Genomic DNA, 21,080 nt, shown 5'->3' with positions numbered 1-21,080 from the left:
AAAGCAGAACTCTAGATTGGAACCATCTGATATTGAATTCAAATTGAGGATAACTCTCAGTTTGGGCATCATACAAATATTATTTAAAGCAAAGAGGAATGTAAATTCATGATGTGAAGCTAACTAAACAAATATAGGCTAGCTACAACTGCATTAAGCATACTCTCATTTTCTACTTTGAATTACACATTCAATACAATACTTTTTGATCTGCAGTTTAAACATTCTGTAGAGAAAGCCTTTATTAATTCAACATGATTCAAAAAACACAACAAACTCTGACAATGGAGTGTTCCCATATGCAGACATCACCTCACATATCATGTCAGGTCCCCTCCCACACAGTGACCTTCCCTCAGCCAAGACAAAATATCCTGACATGGCGTGCATTGAAATAAGCTGTGACCATTTGATGTTGTCATTAATTTCAAAATCCTTGAACACTGACTATCTCACGCTGCGCAAGCAACAATGACAAGACACACACTAACAGGTGCTCTTTAGGCACAAATGCAATTATGAAAATCTGATTATTCTACTTTTGGGTAATTTGGTAGTTCCATTATACCGAACTTTGCATTTAAAATCCTGGCATTTTGGAGAAATTCAGTCAAACGGCAGCAGTGTGATGTTTTGGCCACTGTTGTGGTCTAATTTCCATTGCAGGTGGAAACACCAATTAGTGATTAATTGAAGGTGGTGGAAAAATAATAAATGGCAAACACCTGGACCGAGCAAATTTTGGCCGATCATTATCAATCAAACCACGTGTGAACAAGGGACAATTGGAATGAATGGGATATATATTCCTTATAATGGCTAAAATATATGAAAATTGATTTTAAGGTTGTTTCTAGAAAACAAATTGAATTATCACTCAAATGATTGGTCACTCAAATAGATGAATTTCTTGTCTATCAACATGCTGGGATAAGGCAATCCACTCCAAGCCACTCTTCACACTGCTGTAAAATATAAAATTATGCTTTTTTTCAGATCCCTCGTACCTCAAGTTGTCTTTACAGACTATACAAATGTAAGCAAAATACATTCCAAATTCATGCTTAGCTACATTAGCACTTCGAGAGGTGGAGCTTTCTATTTATTGACATTTGACTTACACACAAACTCTTGCTTTGTACACTTGAAACTTGTAAGACCAAAACACTAAAAACAGCACATAAATAATGAAATACAAGCGCAGGGACTTCCATCAGTGAAGATGCTTCTGTAATGGTGAGGATTTGCTTGTCTTAGCATAGTTTTGGATCACTCATCTCATAAAGCGTCAAATCCATACTTATCACTTTTAACATTGATTCTGATTGATCACCCAAGCCCACAAATTATGGTTGAAAATTGCATCTTCAGACTTTATATTGGCATTTTGTTTATTTTGACAATACCCTGTTGATCAGTAGTGGACATCTGGTTGGGCGCAGGCTGCATTAGCCCCCGACTTCTCACCTCTCTGTATTTTAAAATAGGGTCCAGGGCTTCCAATATGTAATTGATATTGCTGGAGAGGTAAACTGCTTCCACACAGCTTCCTTACATCTCTGTCAAAGGAGCACAGAGGTCGCCGAACCTTCTGGAAATGATGTGCCCCTGTTACATCACCGTTTTTCACCCATTCTCACCTAAACTATATTGTCTCACTGGGTTTACTGTGATATCGAGGAATATCACAGTCAAAGGCACAAAAAATGGAACTGTGGGATACTTACAGGAGCCAGCTGTTTCACACAGGTTGGACCATGTAGTCGGGCATGTTGGGGATTTGTTTTGTGGCCTTGAGGTCTACGAATACGATCTCACACATTTCAGTTTACACACAACTGTCGCCAAATTTATAACACATTACCGATCATCATTCATTATCTTTTATTAAGTAACACATGGATTCAGGACATTTGGGTCATTTTGTGAGATAATTCAATATCCAACCACAATGCTTCACTTCATCAGTCCTAAATAGCAACTTCTCACATACAGTCGTACTGAAAGAAGTTCCCTAAAAGCTGGATTGAAGATTTTGTTTTTGCCTTTTCTAAAAATGCTTTTCAGTAATAGGTGAGTGGTACATAAAGCCAGCTTTCTCTGTCATGAATTACTAATATCCATTAACTACCAGAGTTCAACACTTACTGTACACTTGGTGCACAGTCATACACACACACACACACACACACACACACACATACAAACACAGCTTCCAGGTCTTTCTTGGCTCCCAGCACCACTCAAGTTGCCTTTCCACCTGTGTCCTGCTGATGCAGCTGGTGAAAAATATTCCATGCCAAATGCATTGGTATGATAATACCTTACATACCACATTTTGTTTGCCAAATTTTACTTTTAATCACTCTCTTTCAGTGTTGCCAATACAATTATAAATGAATGTACTGCAGAGAGGTGGAACATACAGTACCAGGTATTGCAACAAGCATTGCAACAATCTAACTTCTCTCGTGTTAAAAAGCGATGCGATGTTGATACCTATACTGACTACAAGATGTCTGAATAGCTTATTAGTCGATACTAAGGTCAGTGAGAAATGTTTTCCAAAAGATATGTTTGTGTGTATGTATCCACATGCTCTTATGGTATTTTGCATACCATGGTATTTTACAATTAATTTCCACACAGGCCTTTTCTCACCAGGGTTTTGGCATGATGGTAAGACTGCCACAGTTTTACTCCATCCTGAATAGGCTTGATGTCAGAAAGGAAGGAAGGGATAGGAAATATCTACGGATGCACACACTCGCATAGCCCCCCCACATCCCCCACCACCACCACACACACACACACACACACACACACACGCACACACTGAGCCCCGGACACTGATGATGGATGTACTTCCATTATCAGAATCAAACTGAACAACAGTAAGCCAAAACAATTACAAAGTGCCAAACGTTTGCTGAAAGAGTGTGGATAGCATTAAAAAGGAGCCTAACCAAGGGAATTGCAATTCCAGCCTGTTTCACTGTATCCTTTTTTTGGGGGGAATGATTTACTCATGAGGACAGAAAAAAATGAAATCCATTTCTATTTAAAATATCTGCAGTCAAAACCTCAGGCAAGCCAAACAACATGTATTTATTGCCCCTGTCTCTGAAAAATGTTTGAGGATTTTGGTGAGTAGCCAAACAGGAAAACAACAATGAATTTAAGGCGACCCAAAGATAAAATGGTTGTGCAGCTGCTATTGGGTTAGTTAGAGGTGTTGACGTGGCGTTAATATATAAGAATATTCCATAGGGATTGTGATGTTTAAATATTCAACTAATTTAGTTGTTCTATAGACCTGGGTGGTGTTTAAGGATTTTTGTTTCTGTATTTTTGTCTTACGTTTGTATGGCTAGTGGCTCCCAGGCAGCCAAGCCATGTATACCAAATCCAGCAGAGTCTACAATCAGGTTGAAAAAAAAAAAAAAATCTAACCTAAACAGATGTGGTAGCCCTAAAAAGCCTGTTTTTTTTCTGACAAAGGCCTAATCACAACTAATTAGTGAAATTCTTGTTTATGTAGAATATGATGAGGACCAAATATAAGGGCGTAGGCCTCTAAGACCATGTCCAAAGTGGGAATATAGTGAAACATAATTATTTTTAGGCTACAAATTCAAAACAGGTTCTTGGTCCGATACAGAACCATGGCAATTAGCTTAATTGGAATTCTTTGTTAGACTTGAGGGAATATAAAACAGCATGCAACAGGATGAAAAACACAACAACAGTTTGTATCAGGCCTATGGGTTAATGACAATATATTGTAGGCACTTTAATACGTTGGTTACTGGGTGGGCTATATTTTCCTCATTGTAACAAAAACGATATGTGGATGGATCGATAGAAATCTGTCACTGAATGTCTTTGGATGGACATCCTCATTCCAAGATAACGAGTCATTATCAGACTCATCAGATACGCAGATGTCGACAAGCTGCTCTATAAACGAGAAGACCTCTCAATTGAACAGTACATTAACACCCAGACCGCCCACCATATGCATCGTTTCTTTTTCTTTTCTTTTTTTTTTTTTTTTTGGTGCATAAAATCAAAATGTGGCTGATTTCATTCTAGCTGACTCATTTAATAAATCAACTCTGTCGCATGCTTTTTAATAAATTAACGTCACTAAGATGACTGTGATCAAAATGATCATTCACTGACTGTACTGATTATATGAGTGAGTTTGGGCGGCGGTAGCAAGAAGCGGGCTTTCGGAACCGGGAGGTCGCCGGTTCCAATCCCAAGATGGGAGAACCGCTCTCCATCTCCCTCAACAACTACCGCCGAAGAGCCATTGAGCAAGGCATTCACCCCCAGCTGCTCCAGTGCTGCTCAGTGTCCAACAGCAGAAAACTGGTTTTACTGGGAAGCTCCCATTGTAAATGTGTGGGACTAAATGTGAAGCAGGGCGTTGCTGCCTGCTCAGTCGATAAATAAAGGTAAAACAGTATTCGCGGAGCCTCTTAGCACATGAAATCTATTTCCTATGAGCACGGCTGTAGATGTGTGCGTGCAGTCTCTCCCTGTCGCAAAGAGCTAATTGGAGTGGCCTCATTTAGCAACACGTCAACGGGACGCGACAACACAATGTCAGCGCCTCCACAAATCTCCTGGTCTAAACGTAATAGCATGTCAGAGACCACAACTGATGCAACGGGGGTCACTGTGAGCCTATGTTTCACTATAACGAACCTTCCTTTAGCTGGGCACGAAGAGTGTGGTGGCAAAGCAAAGATTAATGCCCCAATCAGAGATGTGGTTAAGTAAAAAGGGCTGTAAAGTAAAACCTCAAGTCGGTTATCATTAAGGCAAGCAAACCCATCAACAAAGACTGAGAATAGCATATGCTTTTTATCCCTTAAAATGGGATACTAAGTCTTCATATAACTTGCATCAGTTTCATACTGTTTACTATGATGGATTCTATGAATTTACCTCAAATGTTTATGTCAGCCTAAAAAGGTGGTAAACTCTAAGTCGTAAATAAAAAGGTGGGCAGGTGAGTTGAGTTTACCCTGCACTGCATCCCAGCTCCCAATGGATTAAAGATGTAGATCCATACATCCTGTGTAGACCAAGTCAAACTACATGCCTGGGCTCATTTTAATATTATATACAATTTTAATACACATGTAAACAAACGCGCCATAGCTTAAATAATGTATCATGAATCACGTGTCAAAACCTGTGCCAATCAGATTTAGAGTTTAGAGTCGTTGGTATTAAAGTTGGGGCTTTAATTGAATAATAGGTCTACGTCATATTAGAGTGTGATAATTTGACTAATTTAGTAATGACACGAGAATGCCTCGATGCTGATATGTTATCGAGTCCTGTGCAAAATACCAAGTGGTGAACACCTGTCTGACGTTAGGTTAGGAGCATTGCATCTTTTAAAGCTTGTCCCCATGCATTAAATATGGTATTATATACTGTTGAGTATGTTAATACAGATTACATGCATGCCAGGTTGCACCTGTGCTTAGACTTGCCACCCAAACTTCAAAAGAACAAAATAACCTACTGAAGCTCCGCATATCGTCCATTTTTTTTTAAATGTGAGGAAACTATGAATCAGTTTCCGTAACATCAGCGTCTGGGTAACCGTTGTATGCAAAGTGAGAACTTCATTGTGGGGTGGATTTCTCTTTTAAAGTCAATGAAAGCGTTTTATCGCTCCAAACAGATGCTTTCTTGAGGGCATTCTGAAAAGTCTATATGCCAATAAACTGAAGTGGCTTTGACTTGAATTTGACCTATTTTTTATTTTTCTTTATTTATTATGACATTTGACTTAAACAGAGCAACAGCCACTACATGGATACCATTGTAGAGTTGCAGGTTATTTCATGACTTGCAAATTAGAGCATGGCCTATACCTTTTTTTTTTTTTTTTTTTTTTTTTTTTTTTTTTTAACTTTGTAGCTTTCAAAAATAGATGGCTATCACATGCTCCTCTCATATTGCAAACAGATCATTTTGCTCGAAACCTAATAGTTAAACTCAACTGCAAATTTTGCCCTTATCGATTTAGTTCCCATTGACTCACAGCAGCTGGGCATTAAGATCAGAGAGCTGGCAAAAACGTGGGCACCTCATCCATCAAGGGGCAACACATTATAGCTTTCTTCTATTCTTGGACTAGGCCTACGCCATGGGTTACACGTGTCAGTCGCCCTAAGTTCTGCTGGGGTGCTTTGCTGAAAAAAAAAAAATCAGCCCAGAAGTTGCATTCATCTGCACACACAATATGTTTAAAAATAGGATAACCTATTCAATTTGTCTCTAAAGAGGGAGCTCGCCAGGAGAAATGCCAATAAGTTATTGGAGTGGAGGAGGAACAAGCGTGCAGGGCTACACTACCATGTGGAAACTCAGACAATGTACAGACTATTGCATGGGGAAAAAAATACACAAGTCTAGGCTATATTTTAGATTTGTCATTAGGCTAGATCCATGTTAGAATTTGCCGAACACTCATGTTATTTGGAGAAAAATAACAACATTTCTGACTTTTAAAATTAAAAAAGAAAGAAATGAAATGAAGGGACAGCCTGAAGCACATGCCTGCTCAGCTCTGTATGTCATTTGAGCGCGCAAATAAGCTGGAGTGTCTACCTTGGTAACACAAACGTCAGGCTCGGTTTGCTGGCTACAAGTGCTGGTAATAAATATTCATAGAGCTGGCGCCTGCGCTTTCCCGATATCTGAGAGATTGTCGTTTCCAGCCGGTTTTTTTTTTCAGCGTAAATAGATTTAAAGCAAATGTTTTGGAGATCTTATTTGATCTATAATCGCCATCAGGTCCATAAGGTGCCTGATACACTCCTGACAGGAGACGCGCTGGCAGCCTGTCGTCGACTCCTCTTTTACGAGCAATTTGTTTTTTTTAGACCATGGGCAAGTTGAATGTAAAGCAATACGACAGAAGCATAAAGTAGAAATGAAACAGCCAGTAGCCAGTTCATGCTTTGCATTCCACCGTATTGGCACAGTAAAGGCGCAACAGCGTCTGACTTTATAGTTTCTCCCTTCAATATTTTAAATACCATGTGCAGTGATGTAGTAAATAAAAATAAGAGTAAATGTCTTCCAGTCGATGATCATTATAAGGCAAAAAAAACAAAAAACAACAGCAATATATATATAAAACACATTGTTATATTACAGGAAAACATTAATTTATTCTTCTTTTCTCTTGAAAAAACCCTATCCTCCATATTCTGATACTGAATTTCATATCATACAGATTAATGTCAGGTTAAAAAGAAAGTGGGCAAACTGAGTTTAGGTGGGTTTACCCTCCACTACCCTCCACAGTCCCTGCATGTGTCAATCTGGCATCAGCATTATATTTAAAAATGCTGCATCTGTTGAGTGGAATATCCCGCCAGGCGCCAGCGTAGAAATCACACAAGATAGTTTTAACACATCCAGTTTAAACTATTTATATTTCCAGTTACATGTGAACATTTTCCTATAAAGCTGCAAAGTGACTGTCTAAAAAGAATTCACATTGCATGGAGTACTTGCCAAAAGCTCTTGCTATAGCAGTGCATCAATGAAGCATCTGCACTGGAACCTAGATAGATAGTGTTAAATAGAGTCGAAAAAGTCATTTTATTACCATCCTTCATTTATCTCCAAATGTAATAGTCCGTGAAAAGAAAATATGAATACATTTCAATGCATTTCAACAAATCACCTAAGATAGTTGGAGTCGTGAATTTTTGCTGATAGACTCGGGGAACACGCGCGCGCGCGCACACACGCACGGACGGAACACGCGCGCGCGCACACACCACAAACACACACACACACATTCACACAAGCACGCACGCACGGGATCCTCGGAGTCGTGCGCCCTGTATTGTGTGCTGCTGTCTGTGCGTTTTTTCAGATTCAATTGCTATTTGTTTCTTCTTCGGATGTCTTGTAGCCTAGTTTTGACAGAGCTGCAGACTGACAGATCGTGGCTTCAGCTCCCTGTCGCCTTTTTGCACACTGGCAGTGTTAACCATGATCATGATCACTGGCGTCTGCTGATGTGATCTCTGCCTAATGGGGCGGTCAAGCAAGCTGCAACCAGGAACAATGAGGAGCACACTGACTCCTCAGCTCTGCCTTAATCTATGAAATCCGACAAATGCAGAAAAGAAAATAAATTAGATTTGAAAATTAGATTCCCGAACAATTAAGTAACGCAAACTATTCCGGTTTACACTGAGGAACAACCGCCGTGATTAATCGTTTTAATTTGCACATTACTCGGGGGCAAAAGTCGTGGATGTTAATTTTGGATAAACAGAAGATACAGAAGGCGGAGTGAAATTACTTATCATTAACTGTCAGAAAAAGTTGTCACTGGGACCGTATTGTAACCTGTGCTGTGATATAACACGATACAACTTTTAAATGAGCTGTTGCCGCTCCAACACACACACACAAACACACACACACACACACACACACCTACACACACACACACACACACACTTACTTTCAAACTATTTGATTGCACAGACATTGCAATTGCATTAATTCTTGCATCTAAACTAATGCAAATGTGTTAGTGTGCGTATTATGGCGACCCATCAAGATAAGCTTTGTCTATTTTAATCTGCAGTAAATTAGTCAGATTTTTAATGCACCCTATAAAATGAACCCATGGGTTTCACACAGCACTCATTTTGAGATCAACCTCAAAACACTATGAAACCAATAACCTTGAACGCATTGGATTATTGTATTTTTTAATCCTTTAATATAGTACGAAATGTATCCAAACATTTTTGTAAACTAAATTTTACATACGAGCGCATTTCTCCATAAATACCGATCATTTCTAACATGTTACCGGTCCTTTACATGCGGATAAATATGGAAAATTGAGCTACTTACATGTAATAATACTTCCTTGCAGACAAGGCAATTGACAGAGATTTTATATTTATCACGTACATAAACAGATTGACACGGAATTTCAGGCTTTCACTACACGATTTATCGACATGACATTAAATAACAACAATGATACTGTGCTACTCAAACTGGACCTTGGACGAAATGTTGCACTGAATAGGCTACAAAAGCACATTAATACTAAGAGTCGGTTAGGTCGACGTGTAGACTGTAGTAATACTGAATAATTCACATTTGGTACACAACTATAACATTCTTTTCAATCAAGTCTATTCATCGCAATATTCTTAAAACCATCTCATTTTCCATATATCTAGGGACCACATTTTCACAAATTCCCTTAAACTGTGATAGAACTATTTACAAAATAAAATATTACATTTTTTCCAACTTGGTGAATCGTTATGTACAAAAATCAGGCCTCTACCCGCAGATAGCATGCTTTTTTGAGATCTCTTTTGTGCAGTCTCTCAGTAAAAATAAAGACTCAAAGAAATATTGAGGGGAAAAAAGTTTAACTTGGTGGCTGTCCTCGCCTCCTTTGTCCATGCATTCTCTTTCATTGCTATTAGACAGCCTTTAATTGATCGTTTGGGCCTCCCGTGTTTTCTCAGTCCGACTTTATCAAGTCTTTGATTCCAAGCAGTTTTAATGCTGCAGTCTTTTCAAAAATATTTACACGTACCATTCATTGAAATTTGACGACAGCGTGCTGTGGCTGGTTGTGTGGTGTACTGCTGAGGCTGCTGGTGATATGGAGCTGCTGCTCTGGTTCTCTGTGGACGGTGATACTATAGTGGGAGGTGTGGAGGACTCGTACCCTGAACTGGCCGCTGGAGATGGTTGGGAGCCTTGATTGGTGGCTTCATGGACCTGCAATAAGGTGAAAATATGTGTTAAAAAAAACCCTCATATTTATGCCGTTTGTCCTAGGTGTTTTACTGTGGAAATATAATAATAACAACAATAAAAAAATATCAAAACAAAAGAAAACTTCTGATTGGACTATATCTGGAATCTGAAATACCCCAAAACAATGTAGGCTATTCCCCAAACATTATAATTCCCATTAAGATATTAAATTCTTAATCTGATTTGTCAGTTGATAAAAAAGAAGAAAAAAAATATAATGAGTGTCAAGGCAAATTAAGCTGACACATGTTCCGTGTTTCTATGTAAACACTGAATAAAAGCTGTAACTTCTCCCTATAAGCGGATTATATAAATGATTGTATCCTGGTTTAGAAACTGTTAGGCCAATACAAAAGCCATAGTTGCACATTCATATTCGTATTAGAAGTCACATCGTATAATATTGTGAATACTGTAGTGAAAACAGGAAAAAAAAAATAAGCCATGGTGTTTTACCTTCATGTGTTTTCGGAGGGAGCTGGGATGTGTGTATGACTTGTCGCACATTTTGCAGAGATAGGGCTTGTCCGACGTGTGGACATGCATGTGTTTCTTGCGGTCACTGCTGTTTGCAAATCGCCTGTCGCAGCCTTCAAACTCACATTTAAATGGCTTCTCACCTGAATAAAAAGAGTTAAATACAATATTTCACACTGGGAAGATTTCAAAATTCAAAATTCTATGACATACTGTGCATTATTTTAGGCTACTTAAAAATGTGTGATCGGTGCTTAGCAATAGGCTCAATCAATTAAGTTATTTAAAAAACGCAGCCTTTTGTACATCCAACCCCCCGCCCCCCCTGATCTTGATAAACCACAGGATGTAGGCTGCAAAATAATTTAATTTAGCCCACTTAGGCTAATTAATAAATTCAGTTAATGCATTTTTCAAATATTTTACAAATACCACCTTTCACAGTAAATAATATGACTAAAAAAAGCCTATCAAAAGGCAATAGTTTATGTCAACAACTGCACCGAAATCATGTCAGTGAATAGACTACAGCTGCTGCCTAATAAACAACCCGGATCGCATGCATATTTTGGATAGGATATTGTCAGCATGGATTGGGGAGTAAAAGGGGTCAGTCAATGCGGATCTTACCAGTGTGAGTCCTTTTGTGAATTTTTAGATTTTCCGATCGAGCAAATACTTTGCCACAGCCGGGGAACGGACACGGAAAGGGTTTTTCTCCGGTGTGTACTCTGATATGATTCACAAGTTTGTATTTGGCTTTGAATGGCTTTCCTTCTCTGGAGCAGTCTTCCCAGAAGCAGATGTGGTTGGACTGCTCTGGTCCCCCCACATGCTCCACCGTCAGATGGGTCACCAGCTCGTGCATCGTACTAAAAGTTTTGTTGCACGACTTTTTGGGATTCGTCAGCTGCTCCGGCTCGATCCACTTGCAGATGAGCTCTTGTTTGATCGGCTGCCTCATGTATCGAAAGAAGGCCCCTGCTCCGTGGTGTGCGGCCATATTCATGTTCATGGGGCCATAGCCGTGCAACTGGGTCGAAGCATAGTGGTCGGACCTCGGGCTTGTAACGTGGCCGTACTGATCGGCCCGACCGTACATGTCCCCCGAGAAGCCCAGTCGCATCTGGCTGTTGACCACGTTGGAAGACGCGTGGCTCGCCGCTTGCTCATGGAGCCCCGGGAAGAGCAGGTGCCCCGCTGCATCTGAGTGTCCATGTGGCCCTGCGAAACTTCCGGAGGCGAACAAACTGTGCTGCGCCCCGGTGGCGTCTCCGAAACCCCGATTTCTGAAGAGAAAGTCCCGGGTGGAGTTGAAAGCCGCCGTGGAGTAAGAGCCAACGTGGGTCGGGTGGTGATGGTGTCCCAGGGCGGCCGCTGCGTAGCCGGGCGCCTGGGAGGAAAACGCCGTCTGTCCGGAGCCAATGTCGTGGGAGCTGTGGTTTATTTTGAAGGCGCCCATCCCGTCCGCGAACGGATTTATCCCCAACGCCACTTCTCTCTCTGTGACTTCGCCTGTTGAGTGATGCCGTGAGGAGCCGAAAGTAGTGACTCCTATGGTGGGATACTGCGGTCCTGCGTCCAAGAGCATCTTCAGTCTAGACTCGCCGAGACGACTGAGAGCAGAAATCAAAAAATCACGCACAGATATTCTTCCTCCCCCTCTCTCTATCTCTTGGACCTCACTCGACTGAGCAAACTCTCAAATCCACCGATTTTCTGTTTACTTTTTAAGACGAGAGGAATTCCCCTATACCGCGCATCCGATGCACACGCAAAATCATGTATACATGCAATATTGTCTTTTGCGGTTTATCTTCCTGTGGCGCAACTTTCACCTCCTCAGTCAGGCGGTGAGCTCTAGACTGATAGTCGCAATCATTCCTGCAGATAAATGAATTGAAAAGACAACACAGTCCAGCCCTGATGAATGGGAGAGGAGGGGGGTAGTCATGTGACCCTGTAGCCAGACGCTCATTGGAGGAGTCCCTTTCCCCCCAATAACATCCACTCACCAAATAACAATCCACGGTGCAGGGCCCACACTTCTATTGGCCTCTTTGCATCATCAATCCCAGATATTGTGAGATTGCTGACTGTGGATTTGGTTAAAAGGCTGAATAACAGCATAACAAAAGTTGAGAAACATAAGACAACAATAGGCCTTGTAGAAAGTCGAAGCACGTTTCACAGCCATACTGCACTGACAGTTTATAACCAAATGTGTCACACTGTCTTTGTTAACCCGGGCACATTAGATTACCAAGCACAGCCTTTTGTGGTATGGTTGCTAACATTTTTTCTCTATTATGAAGCACTCAGCACTGAGGTAACACTAAGTATTTTGTGCGTGCATTTCTCTCTCTCTCTCTCTCTCTCTCTCTCTCTCTCTCTCTCTCTCTCTCTCTCTCTCTCTCTCCTCTGAAGAATGCTTAAAACACTAGGGTCAAGTATGGAGTTGATATTAGGCTACCTAACCCAGGGGAAACAAGGACAGGATCATATTGTGCCATGACCAGACTAATATACTATATTACACTAATCTAATCAATACAAAGGGACTCAATTGACATGACACTAAACAAACCTCATAGCATTTTAAGGTTGACCCTTATTTCTTGTGTCAAGAAATGGAAAGACAAGTTCAGCGTTTTTTCAGTCTTCAGGAAACCCCATGGGAAACACTGAATTTGGTATAAGGGCTGCGCACTGTCATCGCTCTCTTTAAACGCCTCTTATTGTCAATTTAGCCACCTCACTTCGCAGGAATCTACATCAAGTTTTGTTTTCTGACTCTTGCCCATGAGCGCACTCACTATATTGCAGCTCTGTCTCCCTTTAACACAATTTCTTCATCCAGTGGAACTCACACCCATGAACATCTGCGCATTAGATTTCCACACCATCCCACTCACTAGCAACCCATGTTGATAAAGGTTACCTTCAACATATAGACCAATGTTTAACTTGGATCTACTATTATGCCTAGTGTATCCATCACGCATTGGCTGTGCATGTGCAAGTTACTCATATTTGTAGGCGAGTGATGCATCATAGCCTGTGTGTAAAACGTTGTGGGTTGTCGAAGTTATCAAGTGGGATTTGCGGCGCTCTCTGCAGGAACCTCCGGCTGCTAGAGTTCAAAGCCACATGCACAGACGTGCCATACGAACCATTAAAATATCTTCTTGGCTACTAGTTTCTACTAGGCATTCTCAAACAGTCTTGGGAGACCAAGGGAAGAGAGGGAGTTTTGTTGTTCTCAGCTTAACAAGTAGACCTACAACTTGATGCAACTTTCTAAGTAGCCTACTACAAAACACATTTGGAGGAATCTTCCAACAGGTGGAAAACGGTAAGAATGGCATGTCATTGAAAAAAGGGGAGAGGCAAAAAAACATAGGTCATAGTCTCAGACTTGCAACAAGTGAGGCTAAATGAGGATTTTTGTGCCAAGGCAAGAGTTGCATGGAATTATGCAGAACTTTCCAACTGTGTTTGGAGTTTCCATGCTTCCTATTTGGGCCAATACGATTTAAATAATATTCAGGATTTATATTCAAAAGTAAAAGGTGCGTGCCACTTATAGGCCAAGAGCCGTTCGACTTATTCAAATGAGCTTGATGTATTAAATTCATAGTGTAGAATGCAAAATGGCTACCAGGAGTTGTTTAGGATTTACAGTGAGCGCAACCAAGCCAAAACTGCCACAGCAGCTTCATGTGAGTATTGTGTAATCTTCACTTTTTGTTTGGGAGCCTATGCAGCTTCCCTGCTACATGTCTCCAAGACTGCATGCACAACTTGGACCAGAAATAGCACTTCAAAGTTTTGCATTACGCTGTGTGGTGCAGTGATGCCTCTGAAGGGTACAGCTGCGAGCCTCATGCACTCCACGAGTAAAGGCCATTTAATAAACATATTTTAGATCCGTCATGTTTCATAATATTTACTCAATTCCTAACGTTCTGGACATGACGCTGTCAACAAAGATTCTGACAAGTCAATTCAGAGAAATAATCAAAAGACGAAAATAGTTTTAGCATTATTTTTGGCAAACAAAAATATTAACCATCTGAACTGAGTGAATTGCCTTGTTCAGCATGTTTCATTTTCAGCATATTCAGAGTGTTTACTTTGGAGGGTGAGTGCATTTGAAAATTGCATATTCAGTGATCCACAAAGAAACATTCATACTATGCCCACTTCATTTTCATATTAACGAATTCAAATGAAAAGGTGAATGGGCAAGTTAAAATAATGACGTGCGACTGTGACAGAGGAAATTTAGGTTTTACACTACTGTCCTACCAAGCTTCATAAATTAGTTACGAGCACCTCAAATAATTTAACATATTTGATATTTGACATCAATCTAATGATAACTGTCTGACCTTCTTTTGGGTCACTTCACACAGCCATTCCCATTTGTCTCCAACTACAACGATTAAGTATTAAATGCAAACATCCATGCATATAGACCCAAAGCAGTCTTCATAACAAAAACAATTATGGTTGTATTACACAGAAACACAAACAATTGAAAATATTAAAGTTAGGACGCCTAATATAATGCGACTATTTGCTATTATAAAAGTATGGCTAAGGGAAGACTAGAAAAAATATTCTAGAGACCCATAGCACTTGATTCTTGGTTGTACTATTTTAGGAAACTATTTTACTACTTATCAAGCATGCATGTTTGTAACAGTCAAATGAAGTCCACTTTGATAAAGACTAACGTTCCGTGTGCAGTAACATGCTGCTAGACGTTATTCAGCTGGAATAGAACGAACCGACAAACTTATCCAAAGTCTTGAGCATTTTTTAGTGACCACACATTGGATTTAAAAATAGTCACATTTGTGGGCTAACGCTTTATAAAAAATATAGACCCTGAAAAAAAAAGCTTAGCAATAAATGACAGTTACATAGTTTCTAAAAAAGGTATGGCGTTTTGTTATGAACAATAGCTGCCTTTTATGTACATTTTAAGCATTCAATAGAAATAAAGAAATAATCGACATGGGAGAGTTTTACACTTTGTACGATAAGATTTTAGCATCAGATACTTACACACACATTTTAGAAAGTCTTATTTTGAGTTTAAATCTGCAGTGGCAGCACCTCCCGTGACCCTCATCTGCTCCCGTCCCGGGTCTAAAGCAAAATTACCCCGGATCATAACAACAGGTCCCGTCCATTACATTTTTTTTTCCTCGGGACAATGGACGCAGCTCACCCCGTACACAAATACTACACACACTGATCCCACCGAGCAGGCTACCGAGACAACGCTGCGCTGACGGGCAAACGACTGGATATGTAAATATGGTTATGTATCAAAGCGTATATTTATGGTACGTGTCTCGGACTGTTTTAAACTCCCACACGGAGCTTTCCCTTGGTTAAGTTGACAAGTTTCCACGTTGACGCTGATCTTTACCGTGCGTAAAGTGGTGCGTAGTTTGTGCGTAAAGTTGTCCTTCATACGTTGCAGGGTAAAATGAAGATATCATTGCATTATTTATGATCCGTACAACTTTTATAGTGACATTATGCATAGTCTTGCGAGACAGTTTGTTTTTTAATCGCATAACCAAAGTGGGGAAATTGCTATTTCATAGCCGCGCAGCTTTTGTTCACTGCGACAAAAGAATGACGACTGTAGATCTGGATCAACTTTTGAGGAGTTTTATTGTACAATAACCTTTGCATAACAACTATTTTTCCCAAGCGTTGCCTAAGGCACTGCGCATGCGCCCTGGCTACTTGCTGTCACTAAGACATTTTTCTTCACGTTGGAAACTGTCACAAGTGACGTCAATCACCGCGCTCTGACCAATTAGAGCGCAGGGTGATTGTTTAGCTCCACGGGCTGCAGCGCCTACCATGAATCTCTATTCAGTATCAAAGCGTCCTGCTGCTGCCTCTCAACCGAATGGGATTCCATGTAGTCTGCAGATAGACTCTTAACTTTACAAAGTTTTTTTTTTAGTTTTTTTTTCTCTATTTTTCATTGCGATTAAAATATATTTGTCATCATCATTATTATTTTGCCTGCTGTCAAGTTATTCTAAAATTAGGAAGTAATGAGCGTGGATGCATTGGGAAGCCCCGTGATGGACCCTACGTTTTCCAAACGGAACACGGCGCTGAGATTAGTTGACTTGGCAGGGGCTCACCACCATCACCATCATCACCACCATACCCCTCAGAGCGTGACAGGCTTCCCGGGGTTCAGCAGCCATCCACACTCAATGGCTCACTCGCACCCTGGGGAGATTACTGCGGAACCCCGCCTGGGGCCGAGTCCATTCGGGCCAGAACACATGGGGCACTCCGCGGCCCTCAAAATCAGCCCAGCCCATCATTATCCCCACCACCATCACCACCACCACAATCATCATATGGCAGGCCACAGTGAAGTGGTCTCCAGTCAAACGGGAGCTTTTGGCCCGGTTCAGGCGACAACGGTCCCCTATTCCATGTCTCACACGGCCCAGGCGTTATCCGCAGGTAGGGATTTCCTCATCCGAAGAGATCTGACAGCTCAAGCCATGCCAGTGCTGACTGACCAGACTCCCGGTTCAACTTCTCACCACGGAATGTTTGTCTCAACAACAGGTAGCTATCCGGGACACTATGGTCATCACCCTGACGCTGGGAACCATACCCTCTTCTCCGGACTCCATCACGACCAGCCGTCTAGCGGATCACCGGGTGGCCAAGCGTTGAATGGACAAATAAGGTTAGGACTACCTGGAGAAATGTACGTTAGGTCTGATCACTTGAGTCAAGTGGCAAGCTCCAGGGCTGATCCGTTCTCCGCCTCGCCTTTACATGGCTACGGTGGTCTGAATCTGAACATGAATCTTAGCGCTCACCACCACCACCACCACGGAGCCGGTGCCTTTTTCCGCTACATGAGGCAGCCGATAAAGCAAGAGCTTATTTGCAAGTGGCTGGAGCCGGAGCACTCGCCGAAGAAACTTTGCTCCAAAACTTACAGCACCATGCACGAACTAGTAACGCATGTAACGGTAGAGCACGTTGGAGGACCAGAGCAGGCAAACCATATATGTTTTTGGGAAGAGTGTCCGAGGGAAGGGAAACCATTTAAAGCCAAGTACAAACTTGTAAATCATATTCGAGTGCACACCGGGGAGAAACCGTTTCCATGTCCATTCCCTGGCTGTGGGAAAGTGTTTGCAAGATCCGAGAATCTTAAGATTCATAAAAGGACGCACACAGGTCAGTAGCTACATTCATAGGAGTAAAAATTGCATATCTCACTGTTTGTTGACGTTAATTTATAATGATCAATGATATATACAATACAATATTTATTTTTTTATTCAATCACATGTTGTTAAAATTCATATTAGGCTTTGCTTTATACGGAGTATCCAGTTGGTATGGACATTATATGATGCTTTCCATTATTTTTAAGATGGTTTTTTTTAATCAACTTTCCAAATTTAATTCTGAAAGTAATTTTATTCTTAAGACATTTAACGTATATGCTGAGGTTGCGTCATGGCAAATAAGCAATCTATAGGCTGCTGTACATCAGCTGCGTGGACGCAACAGTTACTGTGCGTGCTGCTGACCACCTGTAAGTTGTTTGTTGTGAGCTGCATCAGTGGTCACAAGTTTTACAAAAGGTTGAGCTTGAGGATTATGGTACAGCTCACTCAGGCGTTTGATGGTTCACCCTCTTGTTTACACCACAATTCACTGAGGCCCACGTCAGCTCTGTCCAAGTAGCTTACTGCGTGCCAGAGATGACTGGCAGCAAACTTGGAAAGTGAAAGATGCATCTTCACATTCAATGTAACTGAGATGATGATGCTGCTGATTCCCCCCCCCATTATTTTCAGCCACTTGTTGCTCTGTTTATTACCATATGCATGTTCCAGCCACTTCTATTTTATATGAGCACCCTATACTGATAATAATAATAATAATGATAACAATAATAATTGGCTGTGGTGATGGTACTATTGTCCTTTGTTTATGAAGATAGGAGCGTGGTTATATTTGTAAAAAAAAAAAAACTATATGTATAAAGTATAAGAATATATTAAAAGTAGTATCCTAATAGCTTTATATATTAATTTCTGCTTCCAACAGAATGACATGGCATGTACGCATGGTGAAATGATATGCATGCTTTTGGAATGGTCAGCTTATAGCCTCTAGCAACAAGCAACAAGTCGATAAGTGCAGGCGGCTAAAGGGAGTCACCAACAGGTTGGCAGAGCTGACTGCGTGTATAATGATGGACGTGTGTACAATGCAGCCCGGTGTAGTTCTGATTTAACTTTAAAAGAGCCATAATGGCACAAGGGTGCATGGTTGCCGAGCACAATATGGCTGCTTGGCTCTGTGACCCGGTGACGTGTTGTGGAAAAAGGAGAAAGAAAAAAAAACACAAGGCCTCAAAATGTCGAGTCAGACTTGTAAATGAATACAATGAATACATTCCTTTTTGCACGGCGCTCCCCCTCTGCACCATTTCTGCACCCTATGTATTATTCATATAATTTGCTCACATTACCTAAGTACAAATCTGTTAAATTATTTCTGCGTGTTGACTCCCAAGGGGCCTGGTCTTTGGTATCATGTTTAAAACCTAGCCGAAAGTGTGGTTATGACTGGGGCTGCCCCTGGGGTCTGTTCCTCGACGGTTTCTTGTACTACACTAATATCCTTGATTGGCTCTCTCAGCCCAACAGCTGAAGGTCAAATTGATATTCAACCCGCAAGTGTAATTAGACAGAGGCAATTACATATTCTCACAAGCACTAATCGTAGGAGAAAAATCAGCATTGGATGATTTCCGTGTAATTTATTCAGATTGTCTTTTTTTTTTTTTTTTTTTTTTTTTTTTTTGCCTTGTCATAATCAGGTGGAAATTCTTGTTATTAAGACACACAATTAGACCTCCTTCATAACCATTTACAGATTCAAATAGCAGTGTGGCGATTTCCAGACAGGCTGGGTTACTACACAGTGTGAGCGCAGAGAAGCTTGGCTTTGGCAAAACCTTGACTAGTATTATTATCATTTTCAATGGGTCTTAGGTCTGTTTTTTATTTTTATTTTAGGTTAGCCTGTTTGCTTTGACATGGTTTGACTAGGACCTAGGTTAAGACCCAAGACTGTATGTTCACACTCTTGTTTACACCAGACTGAGGCTCATGTCAGCTCTGTCCAAGAAGCTTACTGCATGCCAGACATGACTGGAAGTAAACTTTTAAAGTGAAAGATGCATCATCACATTCAGTGTAAATCATATGATGGTGGTGATCTTTGGTTTACTTTTTTTTGTCACTGAGACTTGTTGCTTAATTTATCATATGCTCCAGCAACCTCTATTTTATGTGAACTGATAATAATAATAATAATAATAATAATAATAATAATAATAATAATAATAATAATTATTATTATTATTATTATTATTATTATTATTATTGTAATGTTTACACGCCTGATTATTTACAGAATAGAGATTAACCATCATTTTAAGATGACATAAATATTTATCTCATAAATTCATAGTACGTATCATCATATGTATCAAGCTGTAAGTTATTAAGGATATGGTCTTGTAAAGTAAAAAGCATAAATTGTTGCTTTTCTGAAAACAGTTTTTTTTTTATATTGGTGGTTATGATGCATTAGGTTGAGGTCATAGTTTTAACCCAACTTTCTTTTTCTTCCATGTACCACTATCCCTGATTACAGGTGAGAAGCCCTTCAAGTGCGAGTTTGACGGCTGCGACAGACGCTTCGCCAACAGCAGCGACCGGAAGAAACACTCCCACGTGCACACCAGCGATAAGCCCTACAACTGCAAAGTGAGAGGCTGCGATAAGTCCTACACACACCCCAGCTCCCTGAGGAAACACATGAAGGTGCACTGCAAGTCCCCACCGCCCAGCTCGGGCTACGAGTCGTCCACTCCGTCTCTGGTGTCCCCCTCGTCAGACTTGGGCCGGGAGCCAGGAGGCTCCTCGGTGCTGTCGGAGCCGGTGGGACCCTCCCAGCCCGCTAATTTAAGTGAATGGTACGTGTGCCATAGTTCAGGTGCCAGCGGTGCTCAAACACCACCCAGTGGCCCCTCCACACCCGACCCCGCAGACGAGCCACCTTACAGAAACCCCGAGCCAAGGGACACGTTTTAACCCAACTGGACTCAAACGCGGTGCCAGCAGTGACAGAATATATTTTCAAAAGCTCAACTATTCAAAAAATGGGTTGGCTTTAGGTGCCTCTAATGCCTGTGAAAGCCCACCGGTCCCCATTTGGATGAGCCACCGAACAGAAACCCCGAGCCAGGAGACGCGCTTTAATCACATTGGGCGAAAAAAAAAAAAAAAAAAAAAAAAGTGCAAACCTTAAAGACGTGCTAATATCCAGGCTCAGTGAAAGAATATATTTTCAAAAGCTCAGCTATTCAGAATGGTTTGGCTCGGTGCCTGTATTCCCCTGACGGCCCACTGGTCCTCTTGTGGAGAAATGAAAGTCACGTAATTCCATTGGCTATCTGGAGCAGGTTTATTGTAGGCTAGGCATGTTGGTGTAAAATTATTTTGTAAATTCGAGTTTTGACTTCAATATCTTTTTATTTATTTTTCAATCTGATATGAACGATTTTGTATTATCGAACCAAAGTGTTTCAACTAGGGCAACATGTACATTTGTAAATTTCTAAGTTTCGATGTGTTGATGTT

The 21,080-nt window shown here is 40.9% G+C and overlaps 2 protein-coding genes across 2 annotated transcripts; one reads left to right on the top strand and one right to left on the bottom strand.

Annotated features, from left to right (window-relative positions):
- Positions 1-9,621: 9,621 nt before the first annotated feature.
- zic1 (zic family member 1 (odd-paired homolog, Drosophila)) lies at positions 9,622-11,926 on the bottom strand. Its single transcript, XM_071922417.1, has 3 exons — positions 10,966-11,926; positions 10,315-10,478; positions 9,622-9,819 (listed from the first exon to the last, which is right to left on the bottom strand). Exons 1-3 carry the CDS (start codon positions 11,924-11,926, stop codon positions 9,622-9,624), a joined length of 1,323 nt encoding a protein of 440 aa, XP_071778518.1.
- A 4,501-nt stretch (positions 11,927-16,427) lies between these two features.
- On the top strand, positions 16,428-20,531 carry zic4 (zic family member 4). Its single transcript, XM_071922418.1, has 2 exons — positions 16,428-17,589; positions 20,092-20,531. Exons 1-2 carry the CDS (start codon positions 16,428-16,430, stop codon positions 20,529-20,531), a joined length of 1,602 nt encoding a protein of 533 aa, XP_071778519.1.
- The last annotated feature ends 549 nt before the right edge of the window (positions 20,532-21,080 follow it).

The sequence above is a fragment of the Centroberyx gerrardi genome, chromosome 22 (genome assembly GCF_048128805.1).
Source record: "Centroberyx gerrardi isolate f3 chromosome 22, fCenGer3.hap1.cur.20231027, whole genome shotgun sequence".
Lineage (NCBI taxonomy): Eukaryota > Metazoa > Chordata > Actinopteri > Beryciformes > Berycidae > Centroberyx > Centroberyx gerrardi.
This window is presented reverse-complemented; position numbering and strand designations above follow the sequence as displayed.